The sequence below is a fragment of the Nylanderia fulva genome, unplaced genomic scaffold, assembly GCF_048542155.1.
Source record: "Nylanderia fulva isolate GAGA-0341 unplaced genomic scaffold, ASM4854215v1 Scaffold15, whole genome shotgun sequence".
NCBI lineage: Eukaryota > Metazoa > Arthropoda > Insecta > Hymenoptera > Formicidae > Nylanderia > Nylanderia fulva.
The window spans coordinates 2,367,262-2,382,457 of record NW_028189730.1 but is presented as its reverse complement, the minus strand read 5'-3'; the positions used below and the strand labels follow the sequence as shown (position 1 = coordinate 2,382,457).

Below are 15,196 nucleotides of genomic sequence, written 5' to 3'. Positions count from 1 at the left end.
GTTTGACGTATGATCAGCTGATTTATATCAAAAAATAGAAATGAAAAAAATGTTTTATATTAAAGGGAATACTTCTTCTAAAGTGCATGCTGATTGAAAGAAATCAACGTTGCTTATAGTAAAAAAAAGTTAGCGACTGCGTTTGACATATGATAAGCTGATTTATGTCAAAGAATAAAAATAAAAATATATTTTATATTAATAGCATCGTATCGCCGGCCGGCCGTCCGTCAAATTGTCCGAATTGGTGCGAAGTAAACGTAAGGGATGCTTGCGGCCGGCTTCACTTGAGTACATTAAATACTATCTGTCTCTAGAGACGGGTATACTTTTTGCAAAGCGCACAGCGATTCGAAGAAATCAATGTTTCTCGTGGTTTCAGGAGAAAAATTGACGACTGATTACGTTTGACGTATGATCAGCTGATTTACGTCATAAAATAAAATAAAAGTGAAAAAATATTTTATATTGAAAGGTATACTTCTTCTAAAGTGCATAGTAATTCGAAGAAATCAACGTTGCTTGTGACAAAGATAAAAGTTAGCGATTGATTGCGTTTGACGTACGATCAGCTGATTTATGTCAAAGAATAAAAATAAAAATATAATTTATATTAAAGGATATACCTCTTCTAAAGTGCGTGATGATTGAAAGAAATCAACGTTGGTCGTAGTAAAGAAAAAAGTTAGCGACTGCGTTTGACATATGATCAGCTGATTTATGTCAAAAAATAAAAATAAAAAAATATTTTATATTAAAGGGTATATTTCTTCTAAAGTACATAGTGATTGAAAGAAATCAACGTTGCTCGTGGGAAAGAGAAAAGTTAGCAACTGCCGTACGATCAGCTGATATATGTCAGAGAATAAAAACGAAAATATATTATACATGTATATTAAGCGAGAGAATAAATGAGATTAAATTTATATAGATTGAAATTTTTACTGAAGTATCTCGATTGAAAATACATTTGTTCGGGAAAAGAGATCGTAACATCAGAAAGATATTTATAGCGCTTATTACATATTTATGGAATATCTATGCAGATACTTTTTCCATCTAAAAATTTTTCGGCGCTTTTTGCAGCGATGTCGGGAGTATCGATATTTTTACGTTACTCGCGTATGTGCAACAAAAAAGAAGCAAATCCGTATTCAACAAACAAAAATTCTGCGATAAAAAGTAAAAGAAATACTTCACATGCATATAATATTGTTTACTATATTTTGATATTAAAAATTGAATTTGAAATTAGGTACATAAAAATTGAGAAATTTTTGGTATTCATGTGTGTGTGCCTAATAGTTGAAATATTAAACGTGTTTAATATTTTATCGAGGATCATCTAAAAATAAGTTCGCTTTAGGCGTAAAGGATAAAAAAGGGACGAAAAAAAAACGAGAAAAAAATGGTTCGCGTAACCTTCGACGGGATAATCTATCCTCGGCCCCTCGAGCGAGCGTTTGTTTTCCCTCGATTGCTATCGAATCGAGGTAGAAACGATATTTGTCGCCCACTTGGAAAAGAAATTTTTCTCTACTTCGTCCTTGAGGCAGCTTTTCGGCGACGCGACATTCTGGAAAGATTTCAGCGATTCTCTCTCTATCTTTTTTCTTCTTCTCTCATATTTTCAAAATGAATTTTGCATCCTAACCGCAGATATTTTAATCCTTTCAAATCCAATACAAAAAAACAGCATTCATATATAACAGGACTCATCAAGAATTCAAGAGTTTAGATAGCACCGAGAGAGTCTTAACTCTCTGTAAGAGTTATTGATCAGTATTATTGACAGATCAGCGTCTACTTTCATAATAAAAATAACTCACAATTAAATAATTTTTAATTATCAATAAAAAATAATTTCCCAATTTACATTTCAGAATGCCCGAATATCAGTACACATAACAAAATAATGTTTCATACTTATCAGTTGCTATAAAGAATTTATAGCAGTGTCATGTGTCAAAAACATCCAGTAGATACCCGAGTATTCTATTATCATTGTTAATATTATTATTATTAATAAAATTTATTAATAATATTATTATTATTAATAAAATTCATTATTAATATTATTATTATTAATTGATATTATTATCAATGAAAGAAAAAAAGAATGTGCGCGCCCTTAAAAGTTAAAAATGCAAATCTGTCATTGAAAACGCGTGTATAACTCGATCATCCTGATCCTCGACAAACGAGATCCTTTGCAGAACGCAGAGATTCACTCTTGAGGCAGGTTGAGCGATGCAACGTTATCGATTCAGCCGAAGGGTTTCGGCGAAACCGCGCCTTGCGAGACTTCTCGATTCCGGTCGTTCTGGGAGCAATGCGCTTTATTACGGCTAAACAGACTGACCGAGCAGTATATTACCGCGGGACGTCGCTGATTTATCGCCGGGCCTGCCTGGCTGGCTTCTGCCTGCCCAATATCCGTACCCCAGGTCCCATCGGCGAACAACGTCGGCCTGTTCTCTCGTCGTCGTCGCCGCGTCGACGCGTATAGCGAGCCTTTCCTCCTCTGTCTCTCTCTCTCTCTCTCTCTCTCTTGCCGGCTCCGAAACTATTAATTCCCATCTCCCGCAGCGAGACCGACGCCGCATAATTCGATTCCACGATATTACCGGGCGGCGACGGGATCGTGAGACGACGACACGCGATTGCATTGTTGCATGCAGAAGAGAGAGTTTCGAGACACCTCGCGTTTCGCCTTCCGAAAACCGGCTGACCGTCCGGAAATTTTCGTCTCTCTCTCTGTCTCTCGCGCGCGAATTTATTCGCGGATTTACGCAAGATTCATCAAAGCTGGGTAATCTTCCTTGAAAATCCCTCCGGGCTCAATTTTCATAATTTACGCGAACTGCGCGTGAATCGTCGAGCGATGCGCGTGTAACAAGTTTCTCCTGTATTTTACAATATTTTTAAAAATGTTGTATTTGATATTAAATTAAATTGTAACATAATTATAAAATTGTATTAAAATCTCTGTCCCTTCAATGGAATTCTAATGATTTTTTTTCCCCAAAAAAATAAAATACAATTTTTTTACTCAAATGGAGTTCTAATGAAAAATATTTATTATTTTTAATTTTTTATATAATATCAAATTTATTATTTAATATTAAATTAAATTGTAACATAATTATAAAATTGTATTAAAATCTCTGTCCCTTCGATGGAATTCTAATAAAAAATATCTATTAATTTTAAGGAATAAATACATTTATAATTGTATTAATTTTATTTATATCTAGGAGAGAATTTTTTTTTCCCAAAAAAAATAAAATAAAATTTTTTTACTCAAATGGAGTTCTAATGAAAAATATTTATTAATTTTAATTTTTTATATAATATTAAATTTATTATTTAATATTAAATTAAATTGTAACATAATTATAAAATTGTATTAAAATCTCTGTCCCTTCCAAAATTCTTATAAAAAATATCTATTAATTTTAAGGAATAAATACATTTATAATTGTATTAATTTTATTTATATCTAGGAGAGAGTTTTTTTTCCCCAAAAAAATAAAATAAAATTTTTTTACTCAAATAAAGTTCTAATGAAAAATATTTATTAATTATAAGGAAGAAACATTTACAATTTTATTTATATTGGGGGAGAATTTTTTCCCGTCAAAAAATAAAATAAAATTTTCTTACTCAAATATTTATTTCTTCAATTTTCTCGCTGCGTGCTCTTTAAACGCGAAACTTTTTAAAGTTGCGCGAGATCGAGATTTAAACCGGTCGGAGCGGATCGATAGATGGGTTTGGTGCGCGCCCTTACCCGGATATACATGCCCCATTTACCCCGATAGCTGCGAATACGTGTATTATGGCGCAGCTTCGAAACTCTCGAGAGCCGCCACATCGCGGGTAGCCACCCTCTGCCTGCAAACGACAATCCTTCGCGATGTTAACGATTCGCGTTCCACTGCGAGGCTGGGTTGAGGGTGACTATACGTATCGAAGGGGATGGTTTAAGGACCGAGGGTGACGGGAATTTCGTTATAAAAGCTATCTTCGCTCCAAACTTCCAAGTATGAAAAATATACTTCGTATTCGCTATCCTCTATCGTGCTTTAAACAACAAATTCGAGTTGGGTGATCGTTCGGGAAGCTACCCCCTTTTTTTTTTTTTTTTTTTTAAGAATCTGATGCGCAGATTTCGAAACGCTACACTGTAGAAAAATTTGTTTTCTTGTTAAAAACGGTCCCCGTGAAAATTTTTGTGTTACATATTTAACACATTTATGTGTTAATTTAACATATTAGTGTTTTGGTAATTGAACTTGAATGTTAAATTATTAAAACAACGGAAAAAATGTAAAAATAAAATAATATGTTTTTATTTTTAATTTTACACAATAAATATGTTTTGCTTTATTAGTGACAAGATTTATTTGTTAAAATTTATAGAAAAAATGTTTATTTTCTATTTTATAAGTGGGAATGATAAAATCTAAAATTAACATATTTTTTGTTAATTTTTATATTAAAAGTGTGTCAATTTCACACAAAACTTATTTTAAATTATTTGAAGTTTTACATTTATTTTGTGTTAAAATATTAACACAATATTTATGTCTCCATTTAACATATCCATATTATGTTAAATCAACACAAAAATTTCTATGGACCGTTTGGGATATGTGATATCTGTTAAATTTAACAGAAATTTTTTAACTGTGTACATAGTTGAAACATTTGTGCTAAATTTAAGAGATATCTCACATGTTCCAAACGATCTACAAAAATTTTTGTGTTAATTTAATATAATATAGATATAGAGACACAAATATTTTGTTAATATTTTAACACAAAGGAAATGCAAAACTTCAAGTGAGTCAAAATAAATTTTGTGTAAAATTAACATAGTTTTAATGTAAAAATGTTAATTTTAGATTTTATCATTCCCACTTATATTATAAAATAAAAAAAGTCAACATTTTTTTCTGTAAATTTCAAGAGATAAAATTAAAAATAAGTGCACATTGTGTTATTTTTACATTTATTCTAGTTGTTTTAATATAATGTAACATTTAAGTTAAATTAACACTTAAATATGTTAATTATCTAACACAAAATTTTTCTCTACCGCATACAATAAAATATATCAATCTGATTGCAGAGGGAATCCATAGAAAATAAATGATAAATTATTTAATGACAGATTAAAGCTGGAACTCGCGTTCGCAAAAAGTCAAATAAGTCAATCTTTTTGAACGACATAGATAAATCGAAATATTCTCTATTTTCCTCGTAGAAGAATTTCCTACCTAAGATGTAAAGTAACACTTGAGCACCTTAATAAGGCTGCTCTATAAATTGCCATCGATTCCGGGTTGCAACAACGAAAGAGAAAGGGCTCTTATATATCGCTTTTTCCCATAGATTGTAAAATGGAATATTTAAAAATAGTGCGACATTCTCTTTCTCTCTCATATCTCCTTTACACGACTATCTGAAAGCACTGTTGTTTATTCTTCCAGGATATCCGCACCGTTCCAAGTCGCCGCCGCGATCCTGATCCTTGCTGCAACAGTGTCAGCTCTGATCGGCCATTGTTATTCCGATCACAGGACCCTCGTGGCCTGCGGACTCTTTCTCCTAAGCGGTAAATAAATACAATATTTTTTCAATATAATCTATTTATATCTTTAAGCTTCTTTATCGGCCTCTTTCCTGTAATAATTTTGCATAGTCAAACATTGTAATTTTAATAAGATCTCTAACTCGAGTACAGTAAATACAAATAATAAATAAATAGTAAATATATATATATAATAGTATATATAATATAATAATAATATAATATAATATAATAAAATATAATAATAAATAAATAGTAAATAAAAAAATTAAATAAATTAAAAATAATTAATTTTAAAAATATTAAAAATAAATGTTAATTTTAGAGATAAAAATAAATAAGAAGAGTTATCTTTTAACGCGAGAGGCGACGTCGGGATTTTTTATATAAAATCTTGAAAACTGGATTGAAATTAATTAAAGTATTATAATTATGAAAATTAGTTATTTTAAACCGCGTTACGCACAAATTTTATTTTCGTCAGTTTAAAAAAATTTTTTTAACAGTGTTTATTTATTTACGAATTTAGGATTTTGTTCGCTGCGCGGAAGCTTGAGAGAAAAGCTCATCCTTTTTCTTTGCGATTTTTCGCGCTCTATCGCGTCACATAAACGGTCAAGTAAAGAAAACGGGTGAACTTTCGATTCGCGTGTGCATTGTCCGTGTGACAGGGAAGCATTTTTAAAGCTCTTGTGATCTGATAGATGAACACGCCATTTATATCACGCGAGTCGCGCAATTCTTCACGAGAAGATTGTTGGCTTCTCACTTGCGAAAGTGTACTTGATACACAGCTGAGGATCAATCAGACCAAACGTGATCGGTGAAACTGAACCACCTATCTTCGGCGAACAAACGCGCCAAAGGAAAACAATCGATTACTTCCATTTTCTCCTTTTTTTCTTTGCTCTCGTTACTTTTAACTCTTTCGCTCGCATCGAGCACACAATTGGAGATAATTATTTAAATTGATGTTGAATGTATTTGCAATTCACAAACCTGTAGTGAATAGAATTAAAAGCTCATTGTCAGTTATAAAAAATTATATCAAGCACACATAAAATATTATATTAAAAATATAAAAATGCTTTTATCAAATATAATATAATATGTTAAAAAAATATATATATATAAAAATATATTATATATAAAAATATATATTAAAAAATATTATATTACATAAAATATTATGTCGTATCGAAATATTATATGTAATATTTATCCTGCTTTTTTCATTACAGTTTCTGTTTTCAAACATTTTTTTACGTTCAACGATATTAAATAATTTTGTAGAGAGAATAATTTTGTTTGATTAAAGTTATTATACAGGACGTATTTCAGAGTGTTCAGCAGACTCAATGAAAAAAATTCCCTGACTTTTTAGTATTATTTTTTCCAAATATATAACTTGCATATATCTATATGATAAATCAATTAAATCATGTTAATGATTAAATTAACGAACCGCTGTAGACGAATCGATTTTTGACAACACAGAAAACTAGTGTGCCGAGAGTCAAGGAAAAGTGTACATTTATTGAATAAAAAATTTCAAATCATAGATAATAATTATAGATAAATAGTCAAATTTCCTGACTTTTCCTGACAGTTCCAGATTTCCGGTTTCCCAGATTTCCCTGACCGCTAGACACTCTGTTATTATCCAGGACGTATTCAAAAGCTTCGCGTATTGCCTCTAGCTTCCTGACAGCTTGATTCTCAGAGGCGATGTCTCAATTCGCGCCACGAACGCGCAAAGGGGCTAAAAATGATCTGTGTGTCCTCCCTGTGGGATCCGTGCGGATTACGAAATCGAGGTGTGCAGCGATCTAAACGTGTCGACGGCGAAAACGCGACGCCTTCCCATTTCCAACCCTTTCCAGAACGTCGATTCCCCCTTCTTCCTTTCCAATCTTCCTGCCTTTTTCTCGCGGATAATCCGGCGAGGCAGGTAAGTCGATATGCGCGCATGATTCAAACGAAATCGAAATTCGGGCAAGAGAGGAGACTCGAAGGGGATGAGAAAAGGCCGGTAATATCGCCCGAGAGTCGAATTGATTTCTTCAACGGGGTGGGGAAGAGGGTTGAACATTTTAATAAAAACCACCCGCGGTTTTGTCGACGACACGGATGAAGGGTGGCGTCGCATATATGAGAAAATAGCGGCGTCATGTGGACGACGCTTTTCTTTCCTGGGGAAGCCGAGCGGAAAACACCCCTTTGAGATGTAGCGAATTCCTCCTTTCTCCAGATATCAAATAGTATATTTTACATGTTATATTTAAATATTTTTATATGTTTAATTAAATATTTTTGTATTACAAGTGCAGGCAAAGTGGTTTTGTGCGCGAGGTGGCCGATCGCACGCCGCCATCTTGCGGCGGCACGGTGCGGGAATAGCCGTGTTCAATACATTGCCTACGGCTTCAGCCGTGGACAATGACTTTGAACGCGACTCAGCCGTAGGCAATGGCTTTGAATGCGGCTTATTCACTCACCGCGTCGCCGCTAGATGGCGGCGTGGGAAATCGGCCGCTTTCCGCACAGAAAACACGCACACAAAGTGCCACTTTGCTTGCACGTGTAATACAAAATATATTCTTAATTATGTATATATATATATATATATATATATATATATATGTAATATTTTGCTGTAACATATTTTTTTCATATTTTTTTTTATTTACACGCACGCATATTTATCGAAAAGGGAGAGAGAGAGCTGGTTTTTCGGGACACAACGTTGATGAAATTTATTCCATATTTTTTATTTGTTCCTTTATGAGAAATTATTCACGCCGACAATTTATCGGACGTCCTGCATAAAGGATATATATGTATACCGTCATGTAATATTAGTTCATTGTGCTTCCCGTCGATATATAGGAATTAAAAGAACCGGGTAAAAAAATCTATCAAAAGACTCCAATTAAAATTCTGTTGGCATCACCCGTTTTCATTCAAGTTAATGAAACTCCAATTAGAAATCCTGTGCAAACTACAGTGCAAGATCGTGCAAAAATATTAGGCGCTCTCATATTTTCCGCCTCGTCCGTGACGAATGGAAGAAAATTGCTCGTACATTTTTTATTAGCAATTGCCATTTTCCTCGGGAGGAGGATTCTATATATAATACGAGGCACTTAAGGGAGATTTCAAACGAGCGAGGTTCAAGTCGCGGCAATATTCCTAAAGGCTTTTTAATAAAGCGCCGAGAAATATAAAAAGCGTGTCCTTTAATGAAAGAAGCTTCTCGCTCGCGCGAGAAATAGAAGTAAGACTGTTACACGAACGAAAACTGAAGATTGATCTTGGAAAAAAACTCGGACTTTCCGGATAATTTGACAGGAGCGAAATATTTTTCGCATACATATATCTAGGTGAAATCGCGGAATTTCATACTTGATCCCATTAGTTTCCGTCCGCGTAAAGCTTGAATTATTATTGTTGACCACTTTATCAGAATACATAATTTATCACCGTAATATTTTATTCGCCCAAGTAACGTAAAAGAAAAACGCTAGATCTAGGAACTCGCATATACAGGGTGTCCCAGAACTGAAGGAAACTTAATATAATTTTAATATAAGGCTTACAATTAATTATAAAAATACATTATAACAAAAATTGGGAATATGCTAAAAATGATGGCCTCCCTCAACATTTTCACTAAGGAAAAATCGTCTGCAAATGACACCAGGAATCTGTCATGAAAAACTTTTCCGCCACTTCTGGGACACCCTGTATATACACGTCATCTGTATAAAAATTCCATACAATTTTTCCAAAAGCAACGTGTATAAACTAAGAGTATCTCTTGCCGACGTGTCGTTTGAATTGTCAAACTGACGAGACGTTGCATGAAAAGCGGATATGCAAACAACAATAAAGCGTATGCGAGGGACAATTTTTTAACAACGCGCCGACTGTTGTGTTGATTTGCATTAACCCCCTCTTCTTTTTCCCAACCAACCTTCTCGTCAATATTAATTCAGAAACACCCTTCGTCGAACAAGCGCTCCCGTGGCGAAACTTTCGCGCGCGCACTTTTGCATAATTGAACATTCTTTCGGCGTGAGAGAGAGAGAGAGAAAAAAAGAAGGGGGCAGCAGCACAATTCCCAAGCTGCAAAAAGGTATAGTAAAAAGAGGAGAAAAAATTCACGGAATGGAGATAGCTTCGCTCATTCGACCGCCCGTGTCTACGGCCTCGCGATAAAATTCTCGACGGATTTTCAAGTAACCCCTTCTTCTTCGAACAACCCCCGTATCGAGGGCGAAGCAATTTCGGAGCGGACTTCGGAATCGTACTCGAGGGGGCACGATTCTTTCTATAGTGTCAATGCGATTTAGGCGGCAACTCGTGACCCCCTGCGTTTTTTTACAAGTGAAAAATTTGCGACAGAGGCAAAAAAAATTTATCATAAAATGTATAGAATATAGGAATTAAATATTTCAAAATTATTGAGTTCGATTCTTATTTAAAAATTTTTGTCAGATATAAAATTAATTATACATTAAAAATTGCACGCTAAAAATGTGGCATAAAATTTATTTTGACGTTTTAATTCTGTTATAAAATATACCAGAAAAAGGGCATTAAATATTTCAAAACTATTGAGTTCGATTTTTATTTAAAAATTCTTGTCAAATATAAAATTAATTATACATTAAAAATTGCACGCTAAAAATGTGGCATAAAATTTATTTTGACGTTTTAATTCTGTTATAAAATATACCAGAAAAAGGGCATTAAATATTTCAAAACTATTGAGTTCGATTCTTATTTAAAAATTCTTGTCAAATATAAAATTAATTATACATTAAAAATTGCACGCTAAAAATGTGGCATAAAATTTATTTTGACGTTTTAATTCTGTTATAAAATATAGCAGAAAAAGGGCATTAAATATTTCAAAACTATTGAGTTCGATTCTTATTTAAAAATTCTCGTCAAATATAAAATTAATTATACATTAAAAATTGCACGCTACAAATGTGGCATAAAATTTATTTTGACGTTTCAATTTTATCATAAAGTATACCAGAAAAAGGGCATTAAATATTTCAAAACTATTGAGTTCGATTCTTATTTAAAAATTCTCGTCAAATATAAAATTAATTATACATTAAAAATTGCACGCTAAAAATGTGGCATAAAATTTATTTTGACGTTTCAATTTTATCATAAAGTATACCAGAAAAAGGGCATTAAATATTTCAAAACTATTGAGTTCGATTCTTATTTAAAAATTCTCGTCAAATATAAAATTAATTATACATTAAAAATTACACGCTAAAAATGTGGCATAAAATTTATTTTGACGTTTCAATTTTATCATAAAATATACCAGAAAAAGAGGCATTAAATATTTCAAAACTATCGAGTAGAAAATTAATCTTAAATCTAAATTCTTATTAAATATAAAATTAATTAACATTAAAAATAACACGCTAAAAATTTATTTTGACGTTTCGATACTTGGGATATAATTTTCAAATAATCCTGCGACTAAGATCACAATTGTTTATCTGTTCTCGAGTCATTTTAGCGAAACTGGGTGAAGCGCGAGATATGAAAATAATTGCATTAATAATGATCTTCGACAGCTGTCACATCCTCGTCTTCGCCGGCAAAATATTTTCCATCGTTCGCGAAATAGGATTGCGAGCCGGGCTGCTGGCCGGCTGCTCCGTCATCAGGCCAGGTTAAAAGTTCGTCGACGTAGATCGATCTCGGCGAAGTGGCGTTGTGTCGATGGCCCCATTTTGGATTTTCGTCGAACTTGGCGCAGAAAACGCGACGGCCTTTGCGATCACTCTCCTCGGTTACATCGTGAATATCCCTGAACGAACGATGATAATTAATTAATGTTCGGTATGGAGAATCAATCGACGTCAAAATAACAAACAATTTTCGACGCGGCTCGCTTTTCACTCCGCTAATTGATGGATAACAATTAAGCGAATGTGATACCTTTCTCTCGTTAATAATGGAACGTCAAAATGCAACGCGCAAGCTCGTTGATATTATCGTCTCAAGTTGAACTGCGATAATTGGCCAGAAAACATTCTATTCTCGTTTTAAATCTTGTTATAAGACCCTCGGGTTTTCCGGCAAAATTTGATACATATTATATATACAGGATTTGCTGTTATTTAAATAAAATTATGTAGACGATCATCTAAATTAAATTTTGGTATTTATCTTGTCTTTATATAGATATGAAAATATGTATTATCTTTATCTGCATCTTATTGTTAGATGAAAACGTGTCATCTTTAATAAATTATCTAGAATAATGTTCAGATAATTTGCTTTAGAGTCATATATCAAAATACTTAAGTAAAACTTAAATAAAAGTATGAATATATTTTTATAACTTTTTTACAATTTACATTTTTTTATAACTGTATTTATATAAACGGTCTTAAAAATATTATTTGAGAGTTATCTAGATGTGTGAATATCATCATATAATTTTATCTTTTATCTAGACATATATTTAAAACAAAATCATCTTATCTAAGATGAATTTATATACTTTTGGAATTGGAATTAGCAGTAAAAATTCCGCATTTGCTCTCCTTTTAAATAAACAAGAAATTTGCATATAATTAATAAAAAAATGAAAATAAAGTAACAAAAAATTAAAAAAAATTAAGAAGAAACAAAACACATCAATCATATAATTTTATCTTTTATCTAGACATATATTTAAAACAAAATCATCTTATCTAAGATGAATTTACATATACTTTTTAAATTGGAATTAGCAGTAAAAATTCCGCATTCGCTCTCCTTTTGAGTAAACACAGAATTTGCATATAATTAATAAAAAAAAAAAAATTTAAAATTTAAAAAATTAAGAAGGAACAAAACATAAGAAACAAAAAATCTAATCATGTCCACCTTGGGAAAAAATCCTACGGACGCTCTCGCATGCATATTATACCATGCATATCTCGTTGCACTTACTCTCTCGCGCATTCCTGAGGATCGTAGTAGGTACGGAAGCACTGCTTGCATTTTTTAAAGTATATCCTTCCCACGGTGGACGCGTACAGGCCGCGCACTCGCGTCAGACAATCGTAAAATTGCAAATCGCACTCGCATAACGAGCTGCGAAAAGTCAGAAGTCAGTTCGCGCGCTCGGCAACGTCATAAATAATTGCACGTTGCATTACATATGTATATTATACCTTCTGCAAATGTATTTGTTGTGCAGTCCGTATCTCGTAGCTTTAGGTTTTATGAAATCCTCGCAGCGATCGTGCGTTCTGCAGCACGCGTCCAGCTCGCTATACACACCCAATTCGGAATCATCGCGAGCGATATTTCCCCGGCCGCACCAGAGCGTACCTATACATATAAGCATACGGTGTCGAGAATACAAACCGTTCGATATCTCTACGTGACGTTAAATAAGAAATTTAGACGTTATACAGGTATTACAGCATCTTTTTACTCAAATAAAATATTATATAATGTATACAAATTATTATAAAGCTGATATAATAATTTTATTTGTTGGCTACAGAGAGATAAAAAATTAACAATAATAAGAATACTAAAAAATAAAATAGAAACTAGAAAATAAAAAATAAGAAATTTAGACGTTATACAGGTATTACAGCATCTTTTTACTCAAATAAAATATTATATAATGTATACAAATTATTATAAAGCTGATATAATAATTTTATTTGTTGGCTACAGAGAGATAAAAAATTAACAATAATAAGAATACTAAAAAATAAAATAGAAACTAGAAAATAAAAAATTAATCCTATACAATACTTTTGCGATAAATAATAAATTGCAAGTATAAAATTTGTTTTTTTTAATTAAATAATATATATAAACCAATTTATAATAAATAATATATTTTTTTACTAAAATAAAATATATAATGTGTACAAATTATTATACCGCTGATATAATAATTATTTGTTGGCTATAGAAAGATAAAAAGATTAATATACAATATTTTTGCGATAAATAATAAATTGCAAGCAATAAAATAATAAAATAAAATATATAAATTAACTTATAATAAATAATAAATTTAGTTACAGGATGTTACAGATATATTATATATATATATATATATATAATTTGCTCATTTTTCTAGTAAAATAAAATATGTATGTAATAATGTATACAAATTATTATACCGCTGATATAATAATTATTTTTTGGATATAGAAAGATAAAAAAATAAAATATGTAAATCGATATACATACAAATTATTATTCCACTGTGTGTGATATATATTATTTGTAGAATATAAAAAGATAAAAGTTATTTAAATAAAGATGAAATCTAAAAATTATGTATTTTATAAAGCAATTGAAATGTTTATTGTAGAATAAAATAAAGAAATTTACCTGGAAGAATTCCATGTCGAAGGTTCTTAATTTGCGACAGTCCGCGAAAAACTTTGAAATAATCTTTCACACTGTGACTTTTTACCATTACACTGTTATTATCGACAAATAACAACACGAATGCGCAAAATGCGATCAAATTAATCGCAGGGATTTGCCTCATTTTAAGATAAATGGTATGACGCAAAGAAAAAAATCACAGTTTGGTGCAAAAAAAAATATTTTTCGAAACAAGACTTTTTAATAAGTTATGACGTCGATTCGTGTCGAGTTTAATTATGCGTGTTAATATCGCGGGATATAAAATGCAACTGTCTGCGATAACCCATCCAAAGAAGAATTATGAGACCGACCTTTGTGTGTATTAACACATGTGCATTAACACATGTATGTATATTAACACATGCAATTAATTTATCGCTCGTTTCCTCGACGTCAACTTCCTTGCGACATTAAAGAAGTGATAAAAATTATCCCAAGGTAACCAAGCACACTGAACTTTCAATATGGATAAAATCTACTTCTAGACGATTTGTACATCTCTACAAAATTCAAGATTAAGTTTTATTTATGTTTTATTTAATCTATTTAATTCAAGATAAAGTTCTATCAAGATTTTATTCTATTTATTTTAAGATAAGTTTTATTTATATTTTTATGTTCACATGTTCTATATATGTGTGTGTGTGTGTGTATTTCTTATATATATATCTTATATAAATATATAATATCACGTATACATATATATAATATACATATGTATTTAATTTATTTAAATGTTTTATATTATATGATGCATAAATTATAAATAAATTTTTGTCCCTAATTGTATTATAAATTATGAATCGTTTAAAGCCAAGATATCATTATAATTTCTCGATCTTTGATTCATAAATCATACATAATACTTATAATGCTTTGTACAGAGAATTTAGCAGAAAATTAAAAAGCCTGTACATACATAATTATAACTACACCAGAAAATGAGGAAATGATGCTATTTTTTCGAAAAATTATTTCTACATTTTTAAAAAATGTAATATCACTAAAAATCTCAATAAAAATCGCTAACAAACAAGCCTGCACGCTAACTTTTTTTAAATCGAAAAAAAAATATTGATACGCAGAGGTCAAAGAAAAACATATTTTTGAAAGACTTATTTTAGATAAGCTTTACAGGAAAAAAAAGGAGAAGAAAAGAGC

The 15,196-nt window shown here is 31.5% G+C and overlaps 2 protein-coding genes across 5 annotated transcripts in view; one reads left to right on the top strand and one right to left on the bottom strand.

The window, feature by feature from the left end:
- The window catches only part of LOC114938984 (uncharacterized), a 149,700-nt gene that overhangs the window by 108,044 nt on the left and 26,460 nt on the right, over window positions 1–15,196 (top strand). For all 4 annotated transcript variants that reach the window (XM_029313196.2, XM_029313193.2, XM_029313195.2 and 1 more), the window contains one exon: window positions 5,499–5,623. Coding sequence is in view for 3 of the 4 variants with exons in the window: in XM_029313193.2 (XP_029169026.1) it covers window positions 5,499–5,623 (125 nt within the window). In the remaining variant the exon portion in view is untranslated. The remainder of the gene's footprint in view (window positions 1–5,498; window positions 5,624–15,196) is intronic.
- On the bottom strand, window positions 10,903–14,307 carry LOC114938985 (phospholipase A2 phaiodactylipin-like). The gene is made up of 4 exons (XM_029313197.2): window positions 13,994–14,307; window positions 12,805–12,964; window positions 12,581–12,724; window positions 10,903–11,447 (listed from the first exon to the last, which is right to left on the bottom strand). Exons 1-4 carry the CDS (start codon window positions 14,154–14,156, stop codon window positions 11,192–11,194), a joined length of 723 nt encoding a protein of 240 aa, XP_029169030.1. The 5' UTR covers window positions 14,157–14,307; the 3' UTR covers window positions 10,903–11,191.